General features: G+C 34.3%; 1 protein-coding gene across 4 annotated transcripts in view; it reads right to left on the reverse strand.

Annotated features, from left to right (window-relative positions):
- KIFAP3 (kinesin associated protein 3) overlaps window positions 1–13,286 on the reverse strand; it is a 168,954-nt gene that overhangs the window by 154,015 nt on the left and 1,653 nt on the right. For 3 of the 4 annotated variants that reach the window (XR_009505374.1, XM_059935996.1, XM_059936011.1), the window contains exon 2: window positions 3–134. Coding sequence is in view for 3 of the 4 variants with exons in the window: in XM_059935996.1 (XP_059791979.1) it covers window positions 3–134 (132 nt within the window). In the remaining variant the exon portion in view is untranslated. Of the gene's footprint in view, window positions 1–2; window positions 135–4,800; window positions 4,863–13,286 lie in introns of all 4 variants that reach the window. The other variant, XM_059936022.1, reaches the window with a different exon arrangement.

The raw sequence follows: 13,286 nt of genomic DNA on the forward strand, positions 1-13,286 counted from the left end.
ACATTTTTTGGCATTCCTTTCGTTCTCCCAACATGGGATCCCCCATTTCTCCAAGAATGGTAGCTTCCACTTCATATTGAACAATGAGTGCTTTTTCTGATGGATGTACATCAATATTTCCTCCTTTAACTTTCCTATTAATATAAAATAAAAACAGGCATAGCTACATTAAAAGCTCACAAAACATCCAAGGTTTTTATCTAGTTCCTAGTTCCAAAAACACGTGGGCTGGATTAACATATGCATTTAAATCAGATTTACTCTTGACTTGGACCAAGAAATAACTCTTTTTCTCCAACTCTGTAAACTCTGTACTGTACGTGTAATTCTTGGTCTTGCAGAAAGTACCTTTATGAATAGCTCTGAGAAAAAATACATTTACCCAAAGAATCACGCATAATAGCCAGTGAATAAAACAAACAATTAAGATGGTTTTGGAGAGAATAACCTCAACCAAAAGTCAGCAATTCAAAACCAAAGGCAGTTACCCCAAAATTTATATTTAAAAAAAAAATCAACTGCCCAATAATTAGCCCATTAACTGTATCACAGAATGACATGAATTATCTAAACTGCAAAATAATATTGATTATGTATTATCTTACATAATTATATAAATTGAATTAGTACCTAAATCACTCTTCAAATCACACACAAGTTGTGTAACAAAAAAGCATTTACAGGTTATAGTCTATAGTCACATATCTCAAATTATAGTGCCATCAGTAGTTTCAATAGAAAGATTGTATATACTTTGTCCCCAGACCCCTAAAGTTATAGAACAAATATTTTTAATTGAAGTATAGTTGCCTTATAATATTATATTGGTTTCAAGTGTACAACATAGTGATTTTATATTTTTACTTTGGCTATAATCCCTGTGCTGTACATTACATCCTTGTAACTTATTTTATACCTAGCTGTTTGCACCTGCTAATCCCCCTTCACCTATTTTGGCCCTCGCCCTACACCTCTCCCTTCTGGGGACCACTAGTTTGCTATCTGTATCTCAGAGTCTGTTTCCGTGTTGTTATATTCGTTCATTTGTTTTATTTTTATATTTTACATGTAAGTGAAAACATACAGTATTTGTCTTTCTCTGCCTGACTTATTCCACTAAGCATAATATCTTCCAGGTCCATCCATGTTGCCACAATAACGAATTAATCACTATTTATTATTGCCCACTTTAGGATCTGATAAAATGAGTTTTATTAAAGGAGATTAAGCAATGGAAACAGCACAATTTCCCACTGTAGTCAGAGCCAGCTAGCTGGCTAGTGAGGTCTTTTAGCCTAATGGGAAGGAATAGAAATATGACAACACCTTAAATTCCAATAATCAGAAACTCAAAGCTTTTCCTTCAGTTAGGAATAATTGGCTTATTATGCATATTTTCAATGTAATTTTTAAATTTTTTTTTCACCAGAATTCTTTATTACAACAAGGGTAAGGCTCTTCAGTCTGTATTAGGACAATGATTAAGAGTCAAGTATAGAGACAGAGTAGTAAATTAAATATACAGAAGCTAGAGTCTAGGTAGGTCAGCAACTAAACTGACAGTTAAGACATACAGAACAAAGCCTATAAAGAATAAAAGCAAAAACAGGTAGGCCAGTAAAAAACAGGGAGTTGGGAAATTAGATATATACACACATATTAAAGAGAATGGTACAGCTTCCAAAAGATAAGATAAATGCATACAAGTTCAGGCTAGCAGTCAAAAGCTAGAGAAACCACAGGAATCAAGAGAGTAAGTAAGAGAGCTAAAAACCAAATGAAATATAGCATTAAAGAAACTATTTAATTATAAAGAGAACTAGTTATTTGCTTCCTGATGAAATGGAGAGCAACCCCAGTACTGAACTTCTTATATAGGAGAGGGTAACTGTATCCAATTGAAGAGAATCATAAGGATGAAATGTAAGTGCAGATCCTAAGAGTAACCTCATACCAACACTTTCAAAGAGGGTCTTCCACATAATAACAACTGACAGAAAAGCATAATTGTTATCCTCTGGCCTGATATTTTGCCTTTCTCCAAAGAAATCAAATAGTTCAAAGAACCTCACTATTCCTTTTCAGCTTTCGTTTGCTTTTTTTTTTTCTGTATGTGCCTTTTAAAGAAGTTAATTAATTTTATAATATTTATTTTTTATTGCTAATACAATTTATGCTTACTGTAGAAAAAACAGAACACAGAAATTAGCAAAGAGAAAAAATAAACTGAAAAAGTTAGAAGAAACCAATTGTTACCATTTAGCACATACACATCCAGACATTTTTCTACCTATATGTAGATAATATATAATGAGAGAACGTCAGCTCTAGAATTTCTTTAAAGAAGAGGCTTAAGGGTAGCAATCTGGTAGGGTTAAAACTACATTTGAATAGCAATTTACATAAGATTGACACAAGTATTAAATGTTTATATCATTGTGGGGGCTGATGGAGATTATGGGATGGATAAACCCCTTCCCTGTTCCCCTTGGCACTGCCACTGAATATATAAAATACACATATTACAAACTAAGCTCATATTATATATACTGTGTGTAACATACTTTCCAAAATTACTATATAATGACTTTAAAAGAATACTTTGCCTTTAGAACTTCATATAGTCAAATACTAGATACTCCATTTGTCAAACACCTTGATTCTTTATTTCTAACTTACATAGCATGAAATTTACAAGATTCCCTTACAAAACATTCAAAACCATTTGCAGGACACTTGGTTGATTTACAAAGTAGTTCTCTAAAGGCTCAAAACATTTTGTAATTCAGTTACTCTATATTTATGAATGATATAAATATTTTTAAATTGACAAACATGGTTTCAAATTCTATTTTGGCTGGTAAAATATTCCAGCTTTTTGGACACAATTATGAATTATGTCTACATGCAACCTGTGACAAGTACACATCTGCTGTTGATAGCTGATTTAGTATGAAAAATTGCTTTTACCATAGCAATGTGCCTCATCAAAATTTATACTTGTATTATCACCACAAAATGAATAATTTTATCTTAAATGCTATACTTCTAAACTGAATTTAACATGGCATTCATAACACTGTCAGATATTTAGCAATTGAGACAATTAACTTCAAATGTTTTATTTGGAATCCATGAATCAGGTGAGAAATAATTTAGCCCATTGTTAGAATTAACTGATTTACTATTTGTAGCATCTTATGACACTGATATTAAACTGATATCTTTTAACTGTCTGCAAATTTCTTGTACTAATGGAGCCTTCTTAATAACAGGTCTACTTCACCTTTTTTTTTTTTTTAACCTGCACAAGAAAACTGGAACCAAAAATGTGCTAAATTGATTTAGAAAAAGTTTTGCTTTTTTAATCTCAATATGAAGTGAAGTCATGCTTCACAGACTGATATAAGATATACCTTTCTTTATCTACATGTGATAATTGTCACCTTCAGGCAGAGTATTCTTAATTACTAACTTCTAAAGTACATCCTGATGTTTCTAGACTTCATGTGGTCGATGATATCATTATGATCCCTACAACAGATAACAAATGCTGACTAACACTGTGCTCCATATTCATTATCAATTTCCTAGAGAAACAAAATTTAGCCCTTAATTTTTCATTAAACAGGTTTTTTTTTTTAAATTATTGCTGTCAAAAGAGCTTATTACAGGTTTGTGTTCAAGACTGTGATGTAGGAGGTTCCTGAACTCACCTCCTCCCATAGACGCACTGAGTCTATACCACCTATGAAACAATTTCCTCTGAATGCTCCCCTGCCCCCACCTTGGGACTTCCCTCGTGGTCCAGTGGTTAAGACTCCATGCTCCCAATGCAGGGAGCTCCCAATGCAGGGGGAGCCCACACGCCGCAAATAAAAAACAAAAAAAAAACCAAAAAAACCCAAAAAACCCAAACTAGCTGAGCAATGCCCACAAATTGAGCAAACAAGAAAACCCACACTGAAGCAAATAAGAGAGACTGAGACACAATCTTGCCATAAACCCCACCTCTGGTGTGGAGACCCACAACTGGTCAAAAACTCACACCTGAGCTGCTACTTGAGGAATGAAGGATTTGAACCCTACATCTTGCACCCACCTTTTAAGACCTACACCTGAGAGACATGCCCCCAAAACATCTAGCTTCCATGAGACCCCAGTGGCTATAGCAAAACAGTGAAACAGTTCTTAAAGGGCTTGCACATGCAAGCTCACCCACCCTAAAGCCTAGTGCAGAGGCAACTGACTAAAAAGCACCTAGACTTTCTGTTAAAAAGGATTATTTGTTTATCTTAAAGGGTCGGCCTGAGGGGCCAGCATCTAATTTAACATACGAGTCTACTGAAATACTCAGGATGGAGGCTGGCAGTTTCCATCTTTATGCTCTCCAGATCACCAGTATCTCCCAGAAAAGAGCTTGTACTGCTGTCTTCTGGTGTCCTGATTATTGCAGCTGCTGCCCAGGGGACACCTCTAGATGACCTGACTCTGGTGGCCATCAGGGCTTACGTTCCCAGGTCCCACAGGACCATAACAGAGAGAGGGAGTTCTTAACTGGCTACCACTCCCAGGGCACAGCAGAGAGGCAACAGACTGAGGCAACCAATCTTTCTATGAAAGAGATCTGTTAGCTTATCTTCATAGCTGTGGACTTAGGGGCAGGCTTCTAATTAAACACATCTAAAGGCTGACTGTCATCCTCTCCAGAGACCTGGGAGAGCAGATGCTATCTTTGCGCTCTCCCTCTGTCCCACTCCAGAGCACTAGTATATCCTGGAGGAGAGCTTGTACACTTACCTGGTGCCCCAGTTTTTGTGGCTGCCATCCCGGTGATCACCTGGTTCTGGTGGCCACTGGGGCTTGTATTCATGAGTTCAAAGAGACATTAGTGAAAGAAAAAAAACAGTTATTAACTGGTTATCACCCCAGGACTCAGCTCAGAGGGAGCACTAAAAATAAAGTAGGCTACTTGGACAATCACTAAGGTCTGAAAGACAACCAAGAGCTAGGCATGGTTGAATAAAAAGGTTCATCTCCTAAACAAGACCACTCCTTTCAGAATGGGAGGGGTGGCTGTTTTATCTAATGCATAGAAACCAACACAGAGTCAAGGAAAATGAACAGAGGAATGTGTTTCAAGAAAGAACAAGATAAAACCTCAGAAAAAGACCATAATAAAACAGAGATAAATGATGTATACGATAAAGAGTTAAAAGTAATGATCATAAAGATGCTTGCTAAGTTCAGGGGAAGAATGGATGAACAAAGTGAGAATTTCAACAGAAATAGAAAATATAAAAGTACCAAATGGAAGTCACAGAGTTGAAGAACACAATAATTGAACTTAAAGATACAACAAAGGGCTTCAACAGTAGACTTGATGAAGTAGAGGAAAGGATCAGTGAACTCAAAGACAGGGCAACGGAACACACCCAGAGAAGCAAAAAGAACAAAAAAGGGGTGAAGACAGCTTAAGGGATTTATAAGCTAACATCAAGCAGACCAACATTTGCAATAGAGGGGTCCTAGAAGGAGAAGAGAAAGGGGCAGAAAACTTATTAGGGGCAGAAAACTTATTTGAAGAAATAATGGCTGAAAGCTCCATTAACCTGAAGAAAGAAACAGACATCCAGATCCAGGAAGCCCAGAGAGTTCCAAAAAAAGATGAATCCAAAGACAGCCACAACAAGACACATTATAATTAAAGTGTCAAAAGTCAAAGGAGAGAATCTTAAAAAAACAGTAAGAGAAAAACAACTTGTTGTGTACAAGGGAACCCCCATAAGACTACTAGCAGATTTTTCAGCAGAAATTTTGCAGGCCAGAAGTAGCAAAATATATTCAAAGTGCTGAGAGGAAAAAACTGCCAACCAGTTTTTAGTCTACACAGCCAAGTTCTCCTACTGAATTGAAGGAGAGATAGTTTTCCAGGAAAACTTATGAAAATATAAATCTCACTGGTAAAGGTAAATATGTAGTAAAACTCAGAATAATCTAAAATGTTGTAAAGGTGGTAGGTTGATCACTTATAAAGCTAGCATGAAAGTTAAGAGATAAAGTAGTAAAAATAACTATAACTACAAAAATTTGTTAAAGACACAAGATAAAAAAAATGTAAATGGTGACATCAAAAACATAAAATGAGGGGAGAGTAAAAATGTAGAGCTTTAGAATGTGTTCGATCTTAGGGTGTTAACAAGTTGAAATAGACTGTTATAAGTGTTTTTATATAAGCCTCATGGTAACCACAAAGCAAAAACCTATAGTAGATACACAAAAGATAAAGAAATCTAATGACACTAGAGAAAATCTGCAAATCACAAATGAAGAGAGCAAGAGACGGAGGAACAGAGGAATTACAAAACAGCCAGAAAACAATGAACAAAATGACAATAAGTACCTACCTATCAATCATTACTTTGAATGTAAATGGACTAAATTCTCCAATCAAAAGATACAGAGTGGATAAATGGATAAAAAAACATGAAAAAAAAAAAAAAAAAAAAAAGAAAAGAAAAAAAAAAAAAACATGACCCATCTATATGCTGCCTACAAGAGACTCACTTCAAATGCAAGTATACACTCAGATTGAATGAAGGAATGGAAAAAGGTATTCCATAAAAATGGAAATCAAAAGAAAGATGGGGTAGCTATATTTATGTTGGGCAAAATAGACTTTAAGATAAAGACTGTAATAAGAGACAAAGAAGGGTATTATATGATAATACAGGGGTCAATCCAATAAGAAAATAAAATATTTGTAAATATTTATATGCCCAAAATAGGAGCACTTAAATATATAAAGAAAATATTAAAAGACCTAAAGGCAGAAATACACAGCAAACCAATAGTAGGAAGAGACTTTAATACCTCACTTTCATCAATGAATAGATTACCTAGACAGAAATTCAATAAGGAAACATTGGCCTTAAATGACACATTAGACCAAATGAACTTAACAAACATAAACAGAACATTCCACCCAAAGGAACAGAATACACATTCTTCTCAAGTGCTCATAAAACAGTCTTAAGGATAGATCATATGTTAGGCCACAAAACAAGTTTTAATATTTTTAAGAAGACTGCAATCATATCAAGTATCTTTTCCAACCACAATAGTATGAGACTAAGAATTAATTACAAGAAGAAACTGGAAAATTCACACATAAAGATTCATCACATACTACTGAACAACCAATGTGTCAAAGAAGAAATCAATACCTTTAAACAAGTAAAGGTGGAAATACAACACACCAAAACTTAAAGGATGCAGAAAAGTAGTTCTAAGAGGAAAGTTCATAGAGATAAATGCCTACATCAAGAGACAAAAAAATGATCTTAAATAAACAATCTAACTTTACATCTTAAGCAACTGGAGAAAAAATAACAAACAAAGCCCAGAGTTAGTAAAAGGTAGGAAATAACAAGGATTAGAAGGGAAATAAATGAAATAGATACTATAAAGACAACAGGAAAGATCAATAAAACTAAGAGGTGGTTCTCTGAAAACGTAAATAAAATTGACAAACCTTTAGCTAGGCTAACCAAGAAAAAAAGAGAGGACTCAAACACAGGCGTACCTTGCAGATATTGCAGGTTCAGTTCCAGATCACTGCAATAAGGTGAGTATCATTATAAAGCAAGTCATGTGAATTTTTTGGTTTCCCAGTGCACATAAATGTTATGTTTACACTATACTGTGATATACTAAGTGTGCAATAGCATTATGTTTAAAAATCAATGTACATACCTTATTTTTAAAAATATTTATTTCTAAAAAATGCTAAGCAGCTGTGCCTTCAGCAAGATATAATCTTTTGCAATAGTAACATCAGTGATAACTGATCACAAATCACCATAACAAATATAGTAATAATGAAAAAATTTGAAATATTGGGAGAATTACCAAATGTGACAGAGACAAGAAGTGAACAAATACTGTTGGAACAATGGCACCAATAGACTTGCTTGGCTCAGGGTTGCCACAAACATTAATTTATAAAGAATGCAATATCGGGGCTTCCCTGGTGGCGCAGTGGTTGAGAATCTGCCTGCCAATGCAGGGCACACGGGTTCGAGCCCTGGTCTGGGAAGATCCCACATGCCGCGGAGCAACTAGGCCCGTGAGCCACAATTGCTGAGCCTGCGCGTCTGGAGCCTGTGCTCCGCAAGAAGAGAGGCCGCGATAGTGAGAGGCCTGCGCACTGCGATGAAGAGTGGCCCCCGCTTGCCAGAACTGGAGAAAGCCCTCGCACAGAAACGAAGACCCAACACAGTCATAAATAAATAAATAAAATAAAATAAATAAAAATTAAAAAAAAAAAAAAAGAATGCAATATCTGCAAAGTGCAATAAAGCAAAATTCAATAAAACGAGGTATGCCCATAAATAAAACCAGAAATAAAAGAGGAGACATTACAATTGTTACCACAGAAATATAAAAGATCTCAAGAAACTACTATTAAAAATTATACTCCAACAAATTAGACAACATAGAAGAAATGGATAAATTCCTAGAAATATATAACCTCCCAAGACTGAATCATGAAGAAACAGAAAATCAGAACAGACTGATTCCTAATAAGGAGATTAAATCAGTAGTCTAAACCTCCCAAAAAAAGCCCAGGACCAGATGGCTTCATGGGTGAATTCTACCAAATATTGGAAGAATTAACACCAATCCTTTTCAAACTCTTCTCAAAAACTGAAGAGGAAGGAACACTCCCAAACTCATTTAATGAGGCCAGCATTACTGTTATATCAAAACCAGACAAAGACACCAAAAAAAACCCCAAAAAAAAAAACCTGATGAATACAGATGCAAAAATCCTCAACAAAATGCTAGAAAACTGAATTCAACAATACTGTAAAACAACAATCATACACCATTATCAAGTGGAATTTATTCCAGAGATGTGAGGATGGTTCAACAAACACAAATCAATCAATGTGATACACCACAAACAAAATGAAGGGTAAAAGTCATATAATATCATCTCAATAAATGTGGGAGAAGCATTTGACAAAATTCAACATAGATTTATGATAAAAACTCTCAACGAAGTAGGTATAGAGGGACGAAACTCAACACAATATAGACGGTATATGACAGGCCCACAGCTAACATTATACTTATGGGTGAAATATTGAAAGCTTTTCCTGAAAGATCAACAACAAGGCAAGGATGCCAACTCTTGCTACTTCTATTCAACATAGTATTGGAAGTGGTAGCCAAAGTAATTGGGCAAGAAAAAGAAATGAAAAGTATCCAAATCAGAAAGGAATAAATAAAGCCATCACTATTTGCACATGACATGATATTATATAAAGAAAATCCTAAAGACTCCACCAAAAAACTGTTAGAATAAACAAATTCAGTAAAGTTGCAGGATACAAAATCAATGTATATAAATTAGTTGCATTTCCTTACACTAATATGAACTACCAGAAAGAAAAATTAAGAAAACAATCTCATTTACAAACGCATCAAAAAGAATAAAATACCTAAGAAATAAATTTAACCAAGGATATGAAAGACCTGTATATTGAAAACCATAAGACAATAATGGAATAAACTGAAAAAGATGCAAATAAATGGAAAGATATTCCATGCTTATGAACTGGAAGAATTAAAATTGTTAAAATGTCCATACTATCCAAAGCAATCTAAAGATTTAATGCAATTCCTATCAAATTCTCAATGGCATTTTTCACAGAAATAGAACAAAAAAATCCTAAAATTTGTACAGAACCACAAAAGAGCCTGAATAGCCAAAACAATCTTGAGAAAGAAGAACAAAGTTGGCAGCATCATGCATCCTGATTTTAATCTATATTACAAAGCTACAGTAATCAAAACAGTATGATATTGGCATAAAAACAGACACACAGATCAATAGAAAAAATAGAGAGCCCAGAAATAAACCCACACATATATGGCCAATTAATTTATGACAGAGGAGCCAAGAGTATACACCTGGGAAAAGACAGTCCTTTCAATAAACAGTGTTGAGAAAACTAGATGGCCATATGCAAAAGAACAAAACTGTACCGTTATCTTACACCATACACACAAATCAACTCAAAATGGATTAAAGCCTTGAATGTAAGACCTGAAACCATAAAATTCCTAGAAGAAAACATAGGCAGTAAGCTCCTTGCCTTTGGTCTTGGTGATGATTTTTTGGATCTGACACCAAAAACTAAGGCAACAAAAGCAAAAATAAACTACTGGTACTACATCAAACCAAAAAGCTTCTACAGAGCAAAGAAAACCATCAACAAAATTAAAACACAACCTACCAAATGGGAGAAAATATTTGCAAATCATATAGCTGATAAGGGATTAATATCCAAAATATATATAAGGAACTCATATAACTCAATAGCAAAAAACCAATCTAAGAAAAAAATGGGCAGAGGATCTGAACAGACATTTTTCCAAAGAATATATACAGATGGGCAACAGGTACATTACATGAAAAGGTGTTCAACATTACTAATCATCAGAAATTTAAAATCAAAATTGCAATATCACCTCACACCTGTTAGAATGGTTATTATCAGAAAGTCAAGAAATAACAAGTGCTGGAGAGGATGTGAAGAAAAGAGAAGCCTGTGAACTGTTGGTGGGAATTTATATTCGTTCAGCCACTATGGAAAACAGTGTGGAAATTTCTCAAAAAAATTGAAAATTGAACTTCCATATGATCCAGCAATTCTGTTCTGGGTATTTATCCAAAAGAAATGAAAACACTAACTCAAAAAGATATATGTACCTCCATGTTCACTGCAGCATTATTTACGATAGCTAAGACATGGAAGCACCTTAAGTGTCAATCAATGGATGAATGGATAAAATATATGTATATCTGTGTATACACCCACACCCCCCACACACACACTGTAATATTATTTAGCCATAAAAAAGAAGAAAATTTTGTCATTTGCAACAACATGAATAGACCTTAGGGCAATGTGCTAAGTAAAATAAGTCAGAGATAGAAAAACAAATACCATATGATCTCACTATTTATTTTTATCTAAAAATAAAGCAAAACAAACAAAACCTGAACTCACAAATACAGATAACAAATTGGTGGTTGCCAAAGGTGGGAAGTGGGTGAAGTGGGTGAAGTAGGTGAAGCTGGTAAAAAGGTATAAACTTCCAGCTATAAAATAAATAAGTCCTGGGATTGTTATGTACAGCATGGTGACTATGGTTAATAATACTATATTGTATATATGAAAAACTGCTAAGCGAGTAAATCTTAAAAGTCTCATCACGAGAAAAGAAAAGTGACTGTATAGTGATGGATGTTAACTAGACTTACTGTGGTAATCATTTGGCAATATATACAAATACTGGATCGTTATGTTGTACAACTGAAACTAATATAATGGTATATATCAATTATATCTCAATTAAAAAAAAGATTTCAACTCAATGACCTAATTTTACACCTTGAGGAACTAGAAAAAGAGCAAACTAAACAACAAGCTAGTAGAAGGGAGGAAATAATAAAGATAAAGACAGAGATAAAAGAAATAGAGAATAGAAAATAGAGGAAATCAAAAAATTAAAAGTTGGTTCTTTGAAAAGATCAACAAAATTGACAAACCTTTAGTTAAACTAAGAAAAAAAGAGAGAAGACTCAAATTACTAGAATTGGAAATTAAAGTAGGACATTATTACTATTATCTCTGACCTCATAGAAATAAAAAAAAAATATACTATGAACTACTGTAAGCCAACAAAGTAGATAACCTAGATGAAATGGACAAACTCCTAGAAATTCACAAACTACCAAAACTGACTCAAAAGAAATAGAAATTCTGAATTCCCCCAAAATAAGAGATTGAATCAGTGATCAAAACCTTCCCAAAAGAGTCCAAAACCATATAGTTTCACTGGTGAATTCTACCAAATTAACACCAATCCTTCTCAAACTCCTCCAAAAACTAGAAAAAGAGGGAACACTTCCTAATTCATTCTATGAGGCCAGCATTACCCTGATACCAAAGAAAGACAAAGATGCCATAAAAACAGAATATACTTTTGAATATAATTTATGAATATCCTTTATGAATATTGATGCAAAAATTCTTACCCTTCTGAAGCTTATAGACCAGCAGGAAAGACAAACAATAACAATAAAATAGTAAGAGTGGGAAAAGACAAGGTATTAGGTATCATGGAAGCTAGCAGGTATATCTGACCTGGATGGCAGATTGTGGGGTGGGAAAGGGCAGCTCAGGAAATACCTTCTAGAAAAAGTGACATTTAAGCTAAAACAGGTAAGATGAAGAGTTAGCTGGATAAAGAACAAGGCAAGTACCAGGCAATGGGAAGGACACTTGGGGTCTAACACTGAAACACACAGGGATCTAAAAGAAGTTATTTCTGTAAGGCTGAAGTATAGAATTGTTGGGGACAGGAGAGGAGCAGAGAGAGATGAAGCTGAAAAGGTTGGTGCTCTAACTCTAAGAGCAATGAAAGCCATCAGACAGTTTTAAGAGGCAAAAAAAAAAAACAAAACCTACTAGATTAACTGTCTATTTATTTGTGTGCATATCTGACTGAGGATATGAACTGTGTCTAATCATTTCCGCAGTGATCAGAACAATGCTAGGCATGGACTAAGTATTTGGTAAGTATGTATTAAGCACTATTGAATCAAAACACTAATGGGTAGCAGAACAAAAAATGAAACCTGATTTTTGATTCTATAATCTATTACACATGTAAACATATAGAGACTATAGATTCCTCAGTGATAGCTACAATGAAACCACTGAAATTAAATAATTAAAATTAGAATGAATCAATTAAATTGAAAACACACTGCCCTCTTGTTAAAAACAAAATAATAAAAGTAAAAATATTACAAAAGGAATGAATATATGTAATTACTATCAAAGAATCAATCATTAAAATGGAATGTTCTGTCATATCATAAGCCATCGGGCCTATATGATTATATGTGGGATGCACATTTCTAAACTGAAAGCAGGCAATGCAAACTACTTATATTGTCAAAATTAGACAAAATTGAGACGTGTATATTTCAGCCTTTCCAGATTCTGACCTTATTTTACTTCAAACATTATAGTGACTCATCTGATTTTTTTGTTGAACTCCACATAATTTAGCTTTAGAAGTAAGCAATAGGTTGAGAATTACAAGTCACAGGATGCCTAAGGGACCACAGGATACCAGAATCCTAAGAAAAACTATTTTCTGGCACAACTATATTACATGAAAATAAGCTAATGGTGTAA

Source organism: Balaenoptera ricei, chromosome 1 (genome assembly GCF_028023285.1).
Source record: "Balaenoptera ricei isolate mBalRic1 chromosome 1, mBalRic1.hap2, whole genome shotgun sequence".
Lineage (NCBI taxonomy): Eukaryota > Metazoa > Chordata > Mammalia > Artiodactyla > Balaenopteridae > Balaenoptera > Balaenoptera ricei.